This window comes from Dunckerocampus dactyliophorus, chromosome 1, assembly GCF_027744805.1.
Source record: "Dunckerocampus dactyliophorus isolate RoL2022-P2 chromosome 1, RoL_Ddac_1.1, whole genome shotgun sequence".
Lineage (NCBI taxonomy): Eukaryota > Metazoa > Chordata > Actinopteri > Syngnathiformes > Syngnathidae > Dunckerocampus > Dunckerocampus dactyliophorus.
In genome coordinates this window covers 41,207,440-41,225,226 of record NC_072819.1, presented here as the reverse complement: position 1 = coordinate 41,225,226, position 17,787 = coordinate 41,207,440, and the positions used below count along the sequence as shown (strand labels likewise).

Genomic DNA, 17,787 nt, shown 5'->3' with positions numbered 1-17,787 from the left:
AAGGTGAGAAGCACTAGTAGAACTGCTGCTCCTCCGCATTGAAAGGAGCCAGATGAGGTGGCTCGGGCATCTGGTCAGGATACTTCCTGAACACTTCCTTGGGAGGTGTTCGCCTCCGGGGGGAGGTGTTCAGGGTACGTTCAACCAGTAGAAGGCCTCAGGGAAGACCCAGGACATGTTGGAGAGACTATGTCTCTCAACTGGCCTGAGAATGCCTCGGGATCCACCGGGAGAAGCTGGACGAAGTGGCAGAGGAGAGGGGCCAGGCTGGGCGTCCCTGCTTAGACTACTACCCATGTGACCCGAGCTCAAATAGCGGTAGAAGATGGATGGACAGTTGACAAATTCGAAAAATCATCAGCGCAGGCAAGCAGGAGTGTATCTCCACCTCTGTACCGCCATGCAATGCAAGTCTGAAAGCTGCATAAACCCCTCCACAATGCAACCCAACCCCTGACTAGCAAAAGAGCCAAGAAGGCAAGAAGGACACACTCTTTCGTCGTCTGACAACGCCTCACCTTCCAGGCGAAACATGCATGGGTATCCAAAGTGTGGTGCAAGGGCCTTCTGTGGATGCAGATCATTGCAGAAATAAAATAAACAAAAACCTAGCAAATGTGGAAAAATATAGCAAAAAGTCATGATGTAACTCGAAAAAGCTCAAATGTTTATACTAATAACTAATAAAAACACAAAAATGTATTTAAATATTTGTATAACTTTTATTATTATAACTATCAAAGGACAGCTGGACAGCCCTGACATAAATAGACAAAGACAAGTAGATAAGACAAAAACAATGAGCTGGCACTGTTCAACTATAAGATGGAACTATTAATGCTGACACCCTTATTGAAAAGCAAGCATTTCAAGAAATTCTGCAAACATTTGACAGACACTACAAATTGTCTGAGAGAAAATACATGTCACAAACGCCAATTCCGCAACTTTACAAAGTGAAAGATGACATATTAAAGGAAATATTCCATTATTAATATATATATATATATATATATTTTTATTATTACTATTATTATTATAACAGTTTTTGTTTGGTCTCAAAACATTTGACAATATTGTTTAACGTTAATTTGTGGGACAATAAACATTTCAAACGCACCTGCACTGTTTTGTGACTCGGTTCAATAAAAAAGTTTGTTCAGTCATATTTTTTCATTGTACCTTAGAACAATGTACATTTACAACAAAAACACACCTTCAAAAGCCTAATCTTCTTCAACGCCACAAAGTTGCCCATTTGGAATTTGCACGAGAGCACCAAACACGGGACATTGAAAGGTGGAGGAAAGTTTTATTCTCCGATGATAAAAAATAGAACCTTGACAGTCCTAATGGCTTCCAGTGTTACTGGCCTGACGAGGAGATAATGATCTGAGGTGCTTTTTCCTTCAATGGAACAATATAGCTTCAGATTGTGCAGGGGCGTCAAACGGTAGTTGGCTAGAGGGAGAAGAAATGCCTCATGACTGAAGGCCCTCGTCTTTGTGTAATGACTGGGTTTTTCAACAGGACAACACTGCAGTTCATAATGCCCGCCTGACAAAGAACGTCTTCCCGAGGAATAACCGCTCTCTTTTGGATCATCGTGCGTGTTCCCCTGATCAATTGAGAACATTTGGGAATGGATAGCAAGGGAAATTTACAAAAATGGACATCAGTTCCAGACAATGGATGCCCTCCGTGAAGCCATCTTCACCACCTTTAGCAACATTCCCACTAGCCTCCAGGAAAAACTTGCATCAAGCATGCCCAAATACATTTTTGAGGTGATTAACAAGAATGGCACAGCTACTCATTCCCGAGTCTTTTTTTTCTATTTTAGGGGGGTTTCATTTTTGTTCAACTATGGTCTTAAACTTTTGATCAGCTGATGAACAGCCTATTTCACTTTAATGCTTGTTTGCAATAAATTACTTACTCAAAAAAAAATGGTCTCATTCCATTTCTTCTTTTTGAAGCTCTACTTGGAACCCCCTTAACATGCAAAAGGTACATGTAATAATATTAGTTTTAATATTATTTACATTGAAGGTGATTTTTTTCCCCCCCAGAATTTTTGGCACTCCCTGAAAGCCACTCTTCCCTTAGCATTTGCCTATATTGCCTTATGGGCCAGCCAGCTCTGACTGTATATAAAAGCCTACAGTGTAGAATTTTATAGATTCTGACGTTTAAATTTCAGGGTAGATTGTTAAACTATGTTTTTACCGAGACATGATGGAAAAATGCATGAGTGTATAATGTTTCAAAGTGTCTCCCTGTTTATTAATTTAGTGAAACCTTATGTTTTGCTGACTCATAGAATCTTGGGCCTTGTTGAGCAATAAGAAGGAAATGAGCTACGGTACTATCAGTCTGGGAAATACAGTAACAGTTGATTCACTATAAAAAAAAAAGTCATGTTGTTGATGGCAGCTGTTTCAAAGATACCATTTACAATGCTCTGATAAAATGAGGTCTCTTGAACCATGACAAATGTACCAACATGAGATTTTATGAATGATTAACCAGTCTGTTTAAATGTTGGCGATGACCCTCAGTCACAATCCCAGATGATCCACTCACTTATGACAAGATTCTTACCTGAACTGTGGCCTGTAGTGTATGCACTGTCCTGCAAACAAACAAAAACAAGATTATATGGAGACACATATCAGATTTTTTAGACAATACAAATAATTCAAATAAACATCTAACTCCAAATAAACATTGGAAATTTAACTAAAACACACACTGTCCAAGCAACCAGGCGCGTACACATGACATAGTGATAGGTATCACTATGTCGTGTTTACGCGTCTGGTTGAATTAGACTAGTTTAATTCAAGAATATGTGCTTTTCATGTAGATCAGGGGTCACCAACGTGGTGCCCGCGGGCACCAGGTAGCACCCCACGACCACATGAGGTGCCCGCAAGCCTGCTTTTCATTCAGGTTTTCAATTAATAATGACAGAACAGTAGAAAGAAATGCATTCTGAAATACAAAATGTGAGTTGTGGACACCAGCATTTTGTTAATGTTCTGGTAAAACAAGCATATTCGCTTTGTTTGGGTTTAAAATAAGCTCTGAAAATAAATGTTACAAAAATGAATAGCTCTTGGCCATTTTCATTTTGTAAAAGTAGCTCTCACAAGGAAAAACGTTGGTGACCCCTGATGTAGATATTAACTTTTGCATCGATCGCGGTACCTTATTTTGAAGGAGGAAGTACTACTGTTGTTGTCGCTGTAGGTAGCTTGCAATGGATTAGCTGCTTCTGGAAACGACACAAATTTGACGTGAGTGGGAAATTTAACTTGTTTCACCGCCCCGCACCAATACGCTCGATGTAGCCTTACAGAGCATTATAGAGGCGAACATTATCTTCAAGGTGAGAGCTCATCTGTGAGAATAGAAACAACTTATCTGTCGTGTTAGCTTGCGCAGCTGACGGCCAAGACAGCTGTTGGCTAAGCTAAGTTAGCTTGCAGTTAACACATTTGTACGCGCGTGAAAATGCAGAGCTTTTTGAAAACGGAAGTGCGTTGTCGACTGCGCTTCCTACTCGTAAACTGTCACTGCTGCATTGAGGACATGTCAAGCAGGTAGGCGAGAACAAGACACTGCGGTACGTTCGTTAATGAAAGAAAATATATTGAATTAAATTGAAAACTCTACTCTCATTTTTGGAAGCCCTTAAACATATAGGTTTTTTAAGCAGCCAAACTGTGCTTTTGTCTATCTATTTGTTAGTCTTATTAACACGTGCATTATTTTTTACATTGTTCTGATGTCCTGTAAAACGTTTAACATAATAATAATCAGTCACTCTGTAGTAATTCTCTATGTGGTTTGTGCCAAGTAGGAGGAGCAGTGATACCATGTGGGAGTCACATGAATGAGAGGATGAGGCCTGATCAACAAGGAGGCATCTTTAGGAGAGTGCCACTGAACAGTGTGTCTCCCGGGGAGGAGTTTTGCTACTTGTAAAGGTCCTACATAAGCACCCAGCGTGTGGCCCCGTTTGTGAATATATGCAATGAACAGTACCACTCCGTCCCCCACAATCAATGGGGATGTGGCAGTCAGCTATGTGTTGGTGCCATTTTTTCTCATCACCATATTTGGAATAGCTGTAGCTGTGGTAAGTTGGCTCATGACGGAAAGAAAAACATGTTGCCCCAATGGCACACTTATTTGCATTTCCATCTTCTGTTTCAGATATTGTACATTCGTAAGAAAAGGAGGTAAAGTTGCATTTTGCTTCAATTCGAGATCAACTTGCTATGTTATTATAACTTCTTAATGTTTGTTGCCCTTTTATGTTGTTCCTCCCAGAATTGACAGACTCCGCCATCAGCTGCTACCAATATATTCATATGACCCCTCAGAGGAGGTGAATGAAGCTGAGCAAGAGATGCTGTGGAGAGAAGAGGACACTAGGGTAAGGAATGAAACAGATCTGCACTTCTAGACTGCGAAATGGCTGAATGCATGTCTCGCGTGTTGGGTTGTTATCATGTCATACTTGAACACCTGCACAAAAGAATATTTTGTGCATTTTTTTTTATCTGTGGTTTTCCTTTTTTGCATCATTCTCTCTGTCGTTCCTCTTGTTACTTTCTCACCTCCGAGTTCCTCTTATGTGCAATCAAAAACGCAGCAAAAAGTTGAGAGAAGAAAATACAATGAAGGTTTCAGGACCAGATTTTTCACAGTCCCAGACAGCAGTGTTGACTTATCTTAACTCTGTTATTTAAATATGAACACCTAATTAAGTTGTAAAGGTGGTTGCTTTAGTGCCATCTACTGGCTGGTAGGAGTTGAATACCAGTCTCCTCAACATTTGTTTTTTGTGTAGAAGGGAAATCCCTGGTTCAAGTCTTCCTTGGTTAGGGACTGCATGGGGAACGCTAACTTTCGAATGTGTATATTCCACCCTCTTCCTGCTCCGACATTGCAAGCCACGCCCAAATAACACACACGCACTTCTTACGTTTGTTGTCATCTAATGATAGCGATTTAACAAAGTTTAGTTAATAACATCAACATCCCCCCCTCGCGACCCTAATGAGGATTAAGCGGCATAGAAGATGGATGAATGGATGGGTAGTTTCTAGCATTGGCTATCATTGACTGTATAGGCTACCATCACCACACAATGACTTCAAATCGATGGTCGCTTCTCTGAGAGGCTGCTGTTGTGTAGGTGCATGTGATGGACATGGACACTAATCATTTTATTGAGGACTGAACAAAATTTTGACAAAGTTTAACTTTGAATTGTGACAAATATTGACATTGATTTGTTCAATCGGTTCTTTTAAACCACTATTGGTGACGTCTGCTAGCCGATGGTGGTGGTGGTGTTATATTTTTTGGTTGGAAAAAAGTGAAATTTGGGATAGAGAGAGGGATAGCACCTTTTTAATTAGCTGTCAGGTAGAAATCAACTTTGGTGTCAACGAAATGACTGTCATGATGCAGCCGTGTAAAAACCAGATAAAACCGTGTTCAAATTATGCGAGAAGAAGTGTTGCGACACAAATATGGCTGTGTGTTTATAAAATTACTGGTCTACTTTCATTCCAGTCCAAGTTCTGCACGTGGTGCTTATGAACAGTAGATGGCAGTGTTGACCGTGCACCGACTTTCTTTCTTTCCTAAAAAGGCAGAATACAGTCCTGATTATACCTGTCCTCCCACAATTTGCATTTGGTCCTTCATTCCCGTAAAATTCCTGTATTTTAACTTTCATCAAAAAAACAAAAAAAGATCCTCTCTAGTACTGCAGGTGGGGGTGGAGGGTGGGGGTATTCATGTTTGAACCACAGCAGTCTGCAAGGACAATGGTGCAGCTTGTTGGCAGTGGACAGTCGGGTCTTCCCACTAAAGCGCCTTTCAGATTGATCCAACACTTTTGAAATAGCTCAACTATTAAGACGAGACCATCGGAATCATCAGGATATCAGAAATAAAGATGCAAATTGACTCCAAAAGAGAAGACAGAGGAGTAGCTTGAGAAGTGAAGCTACCAGCAGCACATTATCCTCCAGTGCTGCCGTATTCGAGAACGTGCACAAACCTACCCAGTGTGTTCAGAAGGATGACTTTAGGATGCTCATCACGTCACTATATTCTTAAACCCAAACATTATTAGTCACTAACACTTAATGATATCTTTTATTCAATAGTAGGTTGGTGATGGCAAAATACTGTATTTGGGGCTACATTATAATGCACTCAGATCAGCTTGAAGATATTGAGGACCACTCGTGTTCCCTAGTACTGGCCGAACCCCAAGAAAACAAAAACACTGCTATGCTATTCATTATGTATTTGTATTGCATTCAGGAGTTTTACTGACTGGTTTTGAGTTTTGTTTTAAATGAAATGCTGAAATAATGTGTTTTCACTTTTGCCAGGTTGTTCAAGGTTGGGCACGAAGTTACCAACAGCGGCGCCCTCTTCTGTCCAAAGATGCTTGAGGCTTCGAAACCACGGCAGCTCCGCAGACGCAGAGTAGCTGTACTGACCACAGGCTAGTTATTTTGAATGTGTTAACTTTTTGCCCAATCCATGAACCTACGACAAGCAACACCGTGGTGGTATGTTGATACCACATTCTGAACCTTCAACTTATTTATTGTTGAGTAATCATTCATGACCTTTCATTCTGCATTGAAAGAGCTCCGTTTTAAGACATGCAAGTTGCAGGAGCCTATAAATGTACTTTATTTGCATCAGACCCATGCTACTGTGTGGAACATGGGACTGTTGCTGTTATGTTTACTGTAGAGCAAGTTAAAACCGTCTCTCTGGCTGGGAGACTTACTGAACATGGACATCTGTGTATGCAGCATATTAGGACATATCTACATTCAAAAATGAGTTAAAATAAGTGGGGTATTTTATGAATGCCTAGTTCAGGTCACTTTCGGTTTTTATTTTACTCAATGAATGAATCACTCTGGTTTGGTTTTCATTGACACAAAATGTGGTGAACTGCCATGCCCTCTGATCTGGATTTTTGTGTGGTTTTGCCAAATCCTGTGAGTCGTATGGAAGGCATGAAGAGCTCAATGTGGAAGTAAACACGATACAGTTTTCTTCTGAATGACTCCTGCTACAAATATGTCCTGTGCACAAGACATGGCACCAGGAAGGATTCATATCCAGCCAGAAATGAATGCCATCGTTCTGACTGTGCACAAGAGACCCAGATAACCCCCGCCCCTTTCTCCTTTACCTCTTGAAGCAATTCTAGACTGTTAGCCTGTTCTTGCAAACACAAAATATAATTTAACAGTTTAATTTTAAAAAGTCATGCACTGTGGTTGAGGAAATGTGGACTTATTGGTTTGTTTGGAGATATGTGAGGTTACTGTCATCACTCAGTGACCTTAAGTTTTTGAGGTTTGTTTTCCTCAGAAAATTTATTTTAACTGTACAATCATACCATGAGGTACTTGTTACTGAGCCTCTGATTGCTGCCTGAACTTGAATAGAAAACTACTGATGAAAATTTGTCTGCAGTGCACTGTTTGTCTGCTTTGAGTTGTGAAAGGTTGCTTATGAAAATGTTTATTTCAATAAAAGCAGAAACTAACTTCTGAATGGAAGATGATAGCATAACCTCTGCAACACCATCGTACATTACCCAGTGACATTGGACGAGTGCTGACAAAACATACCTGTTAACCGTGCACATTCAAAACAAATAGTTTGCAGAGACAAATCCCAAACATGTATATTGTGTCTGGTGTACAGAAATATAAATATGAAAATTAAAAGCAATGTTGCATCAAAATTGAATTTAAAAAAAGACAAAGGACAGAAAATTATCTTTATTGACCATTTTATCTCATACAAATTGTAGGGCACCATAGAAATATAGACATTGTACATTTATATACGGTGTACATTAAAAAGAATGATCCCATCCTCAACAGTTTACAGTATATAAATGAACAGATCTGGATGTCAGTTGTGATATCTGATTTTTGTGGAAGTTGGACAAAATTGCCACCTCATGGCGCAAGCTGGCCAAGCGTCCAGCCTTGGCATTTTTGTCCTTGAAAATCCGAATCAAGATTTCAGTGCACCGTAATAAAAATAAAAATGTGCTAAACTACCACAGTCAGCAAACACAATTGTCAAGCTGACAAGTCTCCCTGACTTGCTTCACACATGAAAAAAGCGGTGTCTGCGAGCGGTTATGAGCAAGTTTAAGCCTGTTTCAACCAGGTATATATATATATATATAAAAAAAAACAATTTATAAAGACACCTGTCCGACGCACGCTAAAGCACACAGTAACACAAAAAGTTAAAAGCAATGATAAGCAGTTGAGTGAGGTATGAAACTCCAGGCGTTGTGTTGCCCGTTTGCAGTTTTCCGGGTTTGTAGCAGCTGAGGTGTGTGGAAGAAGACCGATGGTTCCCTGACACAAACTTTCTTTTCTTGTAGCGGACAGAAAACATTTTTAAAAGAGCCTTATTAGGACAAGGAGGTACACAGGTGAAAGTGGAGCTCGGTGGCACAAAGAAGAAAAAAGTACCAACAACTTCTGATTTTATTATTAGACCCCCGATATGACTAAGTACAGCTTGCCTTTCTGTTGACTGGGTGAGTGCAGGCAAAAACAGTCTGTAAAAGCTCCCTGTAGTAACGACACTGATGCTCTCAACCTGGAACCCGATACTTTCAAATGAAAACCACACTTGAAAAAGAAGCAGCAGAATCAGGATTTTAAAATGGTATGAAACCGGAAAGTAACAAAAACAAAATAGTAAGAGACAACTTGCCTCCCCCCCAACACGCACAGGACAGAGGATGATGATTGAGAAGCTAAAATCTAAAAACGTCCTATAGGACTACTTGAGTGGGGTGACACTGGGAAGACCCCCCCCCCCCCACAAAAAAAGAAGAAAAAAAAAACATTTTCACCAGTGACCTATTCTCATACTAAACACTGAAGCTCAACACCATCTAGCATACGATGCAAAGGATAGGTTAAACCACAACAAACACAGCAAGTATTGGTAAAAGTCACCTTTGTCCAGTACAAAACATGGAAAAATTCTACACTGCCTACCATCTCAGATGCAGGTACAACCAATAAGTAACACAGAGTAAAAATAAAGAAAAAAAAAAAAACAACCTACAAACGATCTTCAGGTGAAAAATAAAACACATACACACACACGCGCGCACACACACACACGCACGCACGCACGCACACACAGCCCCTAAGAGCCCACTTTTGTCCAGTATAAAAGACTTGTGATATCATGACAGAGAAAAGGGCTGTCTGTCAGGTGATACTTAGATCTATGCTTGAGCAAGGTCCAGCGTTCTATCCAGTGCTGTTGCATGAGAAATGTACTGTGTTGGCCCTCGTGTGGGCCGAGGGCCCTGTCAGGAACAGTGGTCATGAAAGTGGCACTGGTGTTTTTAGATACAGCCCAGGTCTGGTTAACAGTAAGTCAGTATGTTGAGTGAGGTAGCATGCGTTGTGGATTACTGGTCTTCCTCCTCCTCCTCCTCCTCTTCTTCCTCCTCCTGCTCAGATGATTCCTGTGATGCCTTCTCTTCCTTTTCCTGCAAAAAAACCCCCCCAAAAAACTCAGTGGGGATTCAACAGAAGTGCTGATTCAAGCCTCAGCGTGTCTGTCTTTGACATGAGAGGATCAATGTTATCCTAAATCTTGATGAACCACTGTGGCATGAAGGCAGCCAGGGGAGCGGTGGGTGACTCATGCTGGAGTGATGAGTCAGAATCAGGCATCCGGCTTCCTTCACACACTTCCAACTGGCTGTGTTCATTCATAAAAATAAGTGGCGGGGTAACTATGGACTGTTGCTTCATGTGACTAATGTGATCCAGGCGTCCGTCTGAGAACGCCCTGAATTACTCCCGTGCATAGCAGACTTACTACAAAACCACAAGTTCTTCCTGCATGAAAGAACAGTAGTCAACTTTGACATAGATGCTGCGAACAGCAACGCTACTCTTATGAATAAAATCAACTTATTCGGAATGAGCACATGTACCTGGTGTAATTGAGGTGTTGACTAGATTGCATTTGTACAAAAGTACATTTCATACAAAGTGAGGAAAACTGAAACATCACCAAGAGTGTAAACTAACAAAACAACCATTTTTGATCAATAAAAAGTAAATTAAAAAGAGGCCAAGTCGCAGCAATAATGAACACAAGTATCAAAATACTTGCGATGAGCAAAAACTGACTCATCTTGAAGGACTTTGGCAGGCATGTGTGGAAAAATTCTGGTCTTGCAACCACCATATATCAAATGTAATTCAGTTCAGTCTGATTGATTCTTACCTCCTTCTTGGGTCTTCCTCTGCGTTTTGCACCAGGAGCAGGTTCTGCTTTTGCCTTTGAAAAGAAAAGTGAATGAATACATCAGTGACAATGTTAAAAAAAAAAAAAAAAAAAAAAAAAGGGTGTGTATGACAGGACATTTCTCTCAATTGCTGCTTCTGGCTGCCTGTAGGTGGCAGCAGATCCTCTGCAAACAGATAGGAAGGGGGGCATTGGGTTCATTGGCTATTATCTGGAAGGCCAACAGGAACTGCACACAGGGCACTCCAGTTCGCTGGCCACCTGGTCCGTGGCTCAGAGACAGCTGGTGGAAGTGAGCATAGACATAAACCCTCGGCCACTTGGCCTTCGCCGCTAAACCTATATCAAACGTGCACAAACATTTTCCTTCCCGCACAAATACAGTAGCAGTGAGGACAGTGTGCACTGGGGAGTTGGTGGGTTTGGGGCGAGGAAGAAAATCAGCTGTTGCTATGGAGACAACAGGCCGAGAAGAACTAGGACTGTGTGCAGGGTGGGGGCAGCGGGGTGTTTAGTGTCAGCGTGGAAACACTCTTGTAGCCTCTGCATCTCCCTGTGCATGACAAGCTGCAGGATGCTGGACAGGACAGGAAGTACACAGCGAGCATCATTTGCTACTTCCCGTCAAGAAAACTGCATTTACAATAGGAAAGCCTTGCGTAACTTTTTTTTTTGACAGAAAGGGGAAATCGGCACAGCCGCAGCAACAGATCAGTCCACAAGGAACTTCGGGACCTCCTTGACCGAGAGGTTATATGCCGTGAAATATTCAGAAACTTGTGGTTGGCGGGCCTTTCGTGTTCTGGTTTTGACATGATCAAGTCAGGCAGACATCATGGACTTACTTTGCCCTTGCTGGTTGTCTTGTTTTTGCTGCCCTTGGGCCGTCCTCTGGGCCTCTTTGGAGTCGGGGACCCGCTGGGCTCCTGACAATTAAGATACAGATGTTAGCAAAACAGAAATTACAGCATATGAATGATCGCATTTCCTGCTCAATGCAACTGCCAGGCGCTCAGCAAATGCCAGTGAAATGCAGACGCACCTTAACATTCCTACACTGCAAAGGAGTCTAAAACATGCCAGTGAAAGGTATTGAACAATAGATATAATCTGAAAAGGATCATAAAGAACTTTGACGCTGCTTGAGTGTTCTTATGACAACCTGTAGTAGTGAACAAGGTCACAGACTCATCGCTGACTGAATTTCTAGCTTGTTTACTACCGCGGCTCATAGCAACCAAAGCAATTCAATACGCGGTGCAACGCGGCGACCATATGAGCCAGACTCAACCTTGCCATGTCAGCCATTACATAAGACCTGAGGTGGGTCTGAGAGGGTTAAAACTAGTTTAAGGGTGTTGGATTACAAGTTCCTGACAAACACAGGAAGTTTGTTAATGGGGGGGTGTCTACGCCGCCATCAATCATGGCTAAGCAAATGGCAGTAAAGAGGCCTGCATGCTATTGGGGCACTTATCTAAAGAGTTATTAGACTTTTATTGAAATTAATTACTTGAAAAAGTTTCATTTGCAGTATATTGTGACAGTGGTAAAGTTGGAAGTAGAGCTAAGGAATAATGTAGTGCCTTGCGCAAGGGCACAACTGCATTGGCAACCTATGTCGGTTGTGGAAGTCTAAAATAATGTCGCATTCCCTGAACAGATGAGTCAGACTTCATAGATGTTCCATAAAGTGTGCACCTGAGAGATACTGTTTTTTTTTTTTTACCTGGGGCTGCTTACGGGGTCTTCCACGCCCCCTCTTCTCCGTCTCCTCCTTCTCCTTGGATGACACTGTCCCCTTGTCGCTCATGTTTATTTCTCACACCTGGGAAACAAAACCACACCTTGTCAGACTTGTTTGTAACACAACGCTGAGCTCACTATATGGGGGGAGGCTTTTGGTAGGGGGTGGGTGCAAAATTGGCGTAAATCTGTGACGCATCCTGTTCTAAAATCAGCGCTTCCTTGCGGCTCTATTTCGGTCTCATACGTGCTCCCCACACCGCCACTAGAATCTTAGTCAAACTGGTTTGCAGGGTGCACAGTGCAGCCATGAGCCTTAGGCCTCACCAAGCCGCGTTGCGTTCATGTGCCGACCGCATCCAGAGGCCCATGCATGCTTGCACCTCGCCGCCAAAGGACCACATACACAATTCGATGTGTTTCAATAGAACATACCCCTTATGCGTGTGCACAGATGTAATAAAAAAATAAAATTATAAACACAGAGTGTGCGACCGAGCCAACGTGGAGCGCGTCGTGCTTTGCGGTGGGCCAAAAGCAACAATAGGCGGCTTCTCATTGAAAGCATGCAGCCTCCTCTCCCCGGAGCTAGCGCTATGAAAATTCCGCAAAAAAAGGTTTGAGCTTGAAGCGAAATTTGCTACTCACCTCTGCCGCTCAAGTTTAACCTCCAGGCTGAATTATACAGCGAAATCGCCCCTTTAAGCCCTGCTGCTTATGCCCGGTTAAAGAGCCCTGCACCGACCTACAAAGCGCCGCTTTTAGTCGACACACAATCACACAGCCCACCCCCTTTAAATCCAAGCTCACGCAGCGCTAAACACAACTCCGCATTGAGGAAGAGGCTGGTTTTTTTCAGATAGGTAGCGTCTTTCTTACCAGCAGGTTAAGCGGTTTATTCCAACGTGGTCCTATTAATAGCATGTGAGTCTTCTCCTGCAGATAAAGGAAAAAGGCGCCAGTCAGGAGGAGTTTTGGGGCAATATAAAGAGCCGCCCTCATGGGAGCAGGAGGACTGGGGGGGCGGAGATATGATAAATAGGCCACCAACAGTCCTGCATGGGCTCAACCCCCTCTCCCCTTCTGGCTCGGCTACACAATAAAATGTAGGTGCACGCCACAATACTAACTACTGTGGAGAAAGTATTTGAATACAACAGAGAAACGTCTTAAAACACTCCCAAATGTGCACATTTCATTTGCTAATCAATATATATACAGTGATTGAAGGGAATATTTCATTTTTGCATATTACAAATTTAACAGTAGATATAGGTTTTACAGACGTTCACCATTTGCCACCGGAGGTTTGATGTTATAGGGACGGTTTTGCAACTGTTAAGCGGCTCCCTAGAGGGCGCCAACTTTTAAACATGCATCATACTCTTTCCTCTTCCTGCTCCAAGCATGTGAGCTACAACACACACACATGCATTAAATATGATAGTTGTCAGCTAATAATGGCTACTAACGTTAGCTATTATTGAATATATATGTATCATAACAGCAGTATGACTGTAAATTGATGGTCACTTCTCTGAATCTGATTTTGTGTATGTGCGTGCACACATAACCAGACCGCCATGAGTGACAGCCATCAGCGCCAGTCATCTTATTTGGCTTGGACAACAATTTTTAGACTATTTAATTGTGAAAAATATACGCATATTTTTGTGCAACCTGTTCTTTTAAACCACTAATGGTAACATTGTAGCTGGTGGTGGTCTTCCTATATTTTTTGGTTTATACTTCTAAAAATGTATTTTTGAGCGAGCTCCAAACACCCACTCTTGTTATGGAATTGCATTCTTCATTTTAAACTAGGGCTGTCAAAGTTAACGCGATAATAACTAGTTAACAGAAATTCCCTTTGACGACACTATTTTTTTAGAGACGATTAACGTGTGCACGTCCAGTATGACCCTCGGCCCATACTGTAGTTTTATTGCAGCAGCGTTTCAATTGATGTTGAGCCACAAGTGAGAACAAATATTGAGCAGAAATGGACAAAGAAAAGGGTTTTTTGAATGGTAAGTTTTGCTTCATGAATACCTCAAAAACAAACAAAAAAATTTATATTGGTCACAAATGAGATCCTACAGTCCTGTGTGACGAGATAAATCACATCTTACTGCACTAAACTGAAAAAGACTTGTCAAGAAATGTTCCTAAATTTACTTTTTTAAAACTGCCAAGCTGAAACTATATGGTTTCTGTGTTAAAGGGGGCTTGGTTTTATTGAAATTTTACACAAATTAATACAGAAAGCACTCAAAAAGGCCTCGCAAACGGCATTTCTGTTTGTTGTGTTCTGTTGTAATAACGGGTAAAAAATTCTAAGTCCCTGTCCACACGGGAACGCTCCTGATTTTTTGTTTTGGCGGTTTGACAAAAATTTGCGTCCACACTGTGCTGGAATATATTAAATATACATTAAATATTCAGATATTATGTTGCCAAAGCTCACTTAAGGTCACCTTACGGTGATGAGTTGGTGATGTCATCATTTTCAAAAAGCAGCAGATTGCTCATCTATACGGAAAGGACGAGCCGGCGTTTTCAGATATTCCCACACTGGAAGCCGTTTTTAAAAAATGCCGTTTCAGGCTGAAACGATAAAACCATGGTTTTACAGAAACAATGACGTCACAGACCCGTCGCCGTCACGTAACCAGAAGTGAGCTTTGACGACAAGCCAACACATAATCTGAATATTTCGACGGACATGACTCACCCCTGTCGACATTCTCCTGATATTTTGTTGTCTTCTTCTCCAAAATGAATCACAGAAGTAATTCCACTTTGTAGATTAGCCTTGGAAACTGGAAGACAACGGACTTCTTCTTCTGTAGTATTGTCTGTCACGTGGTTCCGCCTGCGTGTTTGTTTACAGAGCTACACATAGGTGTTCTTTGTGTATTGCATGGTTTTCACCAAGTGATCCGTTCCCGTCTGGATGCAACTACTTACTAATGCGGCACAGTGTGTGTTTTTCAACGTTCCAGTGTGGACAGGGCTTAAAACTTGTTTTCTGTTCGTGGTTCCAGACTATATTTCTTTAGTACAAGAGTAAAGGTGAAGGTTGCCGTTCTCTGGTGTAGTTCCTTATCGATTACTCAAGTAATCAAAACAACAAGCTTCAGATTAATCGACTAAGAAAATAATCATTAGTTGCAACCCTAATATACAGTACAGTATATTGATATCATTATTTTAATGAAGTATAGTAAATACCAGTAGTATGTGAAATATTGTACTTGTACTCAGTGTCAAATGTAGTGCTTATCGTATCGGGATTGTATTCTAAATATGACATATGTACATTAGACCTACATACACCTAGTGTTCACCTCAAACTGTACTATTTTGCTAGAGCTGTACATATTTGGTTTATTTTAAAGCTAGACCACTTATTATCAAAAATAAAAACTGTGCATGCTTTTAGTGTTGTTATTGAAATATTCCCATGTGCTGTGTACAAAACAGATATTGCACATTTCCATGTATTTGATATTGGAAAGCATGACCCAGGCTCTGGTGCGGACTGCAGTAGGCCTATCTGTATATAAATTTAAATCTCACTTGTATTTCCATCATACTGACCTGGAAGGACAATTACCAATGCAAACTAACTTTTCATTCATCATAAATTCATATTGCAGCACCTCATCTAACAAACTAAAAATCAGTATACTGTATGTGTTGTCACTTTTAAAGAGTGTTGTTGGTGGTAGTGTTTTGCATTTAAGAAGATAAACATCTTAGGAGTGTTGCATGGGTGTGGTAGATGCAGGGCAGACAGTGTTCCAATCAAAGCCCCTGCTGCTACTTTCACGCCAGGGTTTCTTCTAATGTAAACGACGTGCCCATCTGCATCTCCCCTGCATGCAAGTTCAAAACCGTTGAAAACATTTGTCGTTGAAAGCTGTACTGTATGCTGTGGACATGGGATACTTGCTATAGTCCGATATGAAATATTTCATGTACTGTACATGCGTGACGAGGTTGATTATGGAGGAGTGGGTGGGATGAGGCATGAATTGGGAGGGTGTTTTTCTCAATGAGGCCAATGTTCTGCTCAGCATGTGCGAGCCTTGCATGCCACCCCCTTCATTCCCCGTTTCTTACTCTATTCACTTCCTTCCTCGCTATCTTCCCCAACTACTTCAACCCCATCCCCCACATCCTCACACATCTCTGCCATACCAGCCTCTCAGAATGTGGATGGAGAGGAGGAAATAGGTCCTGGTGCGTGTGTGTGTGTGTGTGTGTGTGTGTGTGTGTGTTGCTGTGGGGAAAGGTCGTCCTTGTCAGCCACTGGCACCACCTGGAGACCAACAAGGGGACTGGAGGCTGATGTGCAATAAGCCGAACAAATGTTACATGTATGGAAGACAACAGTTTGCATTAACATTCCCATAGATCCTGTCACCATTTTGATGATTTTATTGTTATTGTCACAGCACGGTGGAGAATGCTGATCCATATGGTTTCGGGTTCAAATCGCTCTCTGTGTGTGGAGTTTACATCTTCTCCTCCCTGTGCTTATGTGATTTTACTCTGCATATGCTGGTTTTATCGTACAGTCCACAAACGTGCATGTTGGGTAAGCTCACTTGTGACCCCGAACTGAATAAACGGTATAAAATGAATTTAGAATCATTCTGCAGGTAAAGGTGAAATTGCGCTTCCCATGTATTGTAATCAAGGAGGCCCATTTTTTCTTTCATTTTGCGTGGTTGAACATTACCATTATTCTGTGCAACGATGTTGGAGATCAAATTTGCACCACCAGCAATTGAAACGCTAATCAAATCTCATAAGAGGCAAAGGAGTCGCTCATCAGAGTCATCCTCCGGATCTTGAGCAGTTCAGCAGCTCAAGGCAGACAGAATCCTATTAAGCATCCTGGTGGGAGGGAAGGTTGGGATGGGGGGGGGGGGTCTTAGCCCACTTCTGCGTGCTCACCCATCCCCCACCTATGTCCTCTTGCCCTTTTCCCTCTTCCCATATGCTCATCCATCTTGCCCTCCAGCACGCACACTCTAGCAATCCATTTTAAGGCTCAGTGTGTAAACTGCAATGGCTGCAACCACCAAACCAGCTAACAGATGAGGACACAACCATCTATTCCTGCTTGGGTTTCCCCTCCCCAGATTGGGTCGTCCCTGGTCCTGGATGAGGCCGAACATGACTAACACACGTGTTTGCACACCACTCACATCCTCCTTCTCATCCTCCAAAAGAGAGGAGGAAGAAAACACAAAGGAGGGAATGAGAGTGCACATCCATTGGGAGGGGGGAGGGAGGAAAGTGTGGGAGTAGTTGAAAGGCAAGGTGGGAGGAGACACAAATGTGTGTGTGTGGGCGTCTTTTCTCCTTGTGAGAGGGGGCGGATGGAGGTTCGTGGGCGGGGGATGGGGCCGTTCATGAGTAGTATCTGAGTCACACAAACACAGGATGTAGCACGTGCAGCTTGTTTAGTGAACACAGTGCTGTATTTATGCAAAGGTCCTGTATGCAGACAATAATTGGAGTAAAAAGCACCTCATTTTATTTCTGTATGTCTATGAGTCAACTATACATCCCCACATCCTGAGAGTTTTGGACTTATGGGAGCATCACTCACCCTGTGACTCAAGCGTCTGACATTTTTAAGGGTGA

At 42.0% G+C, this 17,787-nt stretch overlaps 2 protein-coding genes across 7 annotated transcripts; one reads left to right on the top strand and one right to left on the bottom strand.

Annotated features, from left to right (window-relative positions):
* Positions 1-3,226: 3,226 nt before the first annotated feature.
* On the top strand, positions 3,227-7,625 carry smim29 (small integral membrane protein 29). Of its 5 annotated transcripts, none has more exons than XM_054769599.1 (5): positions 3,227-3,302; positions 3,869-4,147; positions 4,225-4,250; positions 4,342-4,447; positions 6,429-7,625. In XM_054769599.1, exons 2-5 carry the CDS (start codon positions 4,043-4,045, stop codon positions 6,489-6,491), a joined length of 300 nt encoding a protein of 99 aa, XP_054625574.1. In that variant the 5' UTR covers positions 3,227-3,302; positions 3,869-4,042; the 3' UTR covers positions 6,492-7,625. The 5 variants fall into 5 exon arrangements, with proteins under 5 accessions (XP_054625574.1, XP_054625590.1, XP_054625608.1 ...); XM_054769615.1 differs by having other exon boundaries at positions 3,273-3,394; XM_054769633.1 differs by lacking the exon at positions 3,227-3,302 and adding an exon at positions 3,309-3,608.
* Positions 7,572-13,151, bottom strand: hmga1a (high mobility group AT-hook 1a). 2 transcript variants are annotated; one of them, XM_054769577.1, is made up of 5 exons: positions 13,003-13,151; positions 12,107-12,205; positions 11,223-11,303; positions 10,357-10,410; positions 7,572-9,607 (listed from the first exon to the last, which is right to left on the bottom strand). In XM_054769577.1, the coding sequence occupies exons 2-5, from the start codon at positions 12,188-12,190 to the stop codon at positions 9,527-9,529; spliced, it is 300 nt and encodes a 99-aa protein (XP_054625552.1). In that variant the 5' UTR covers positions 12,191-12,205; positions 13,003-13,151; the 3' UTR covers positions 7,572-9,526. The 2 variants fall into 2 exon arrangements, with proteins under 2 accessions (XP_054625552.1, XP_054625559.1); XM_054769584.1 differs by lacking the exon at positions 13,003-13,151 and adding an exon at positions 12,772-12,935.
* Positions 13,152-17,787: the final 4,636 nt, after the last annotated feature.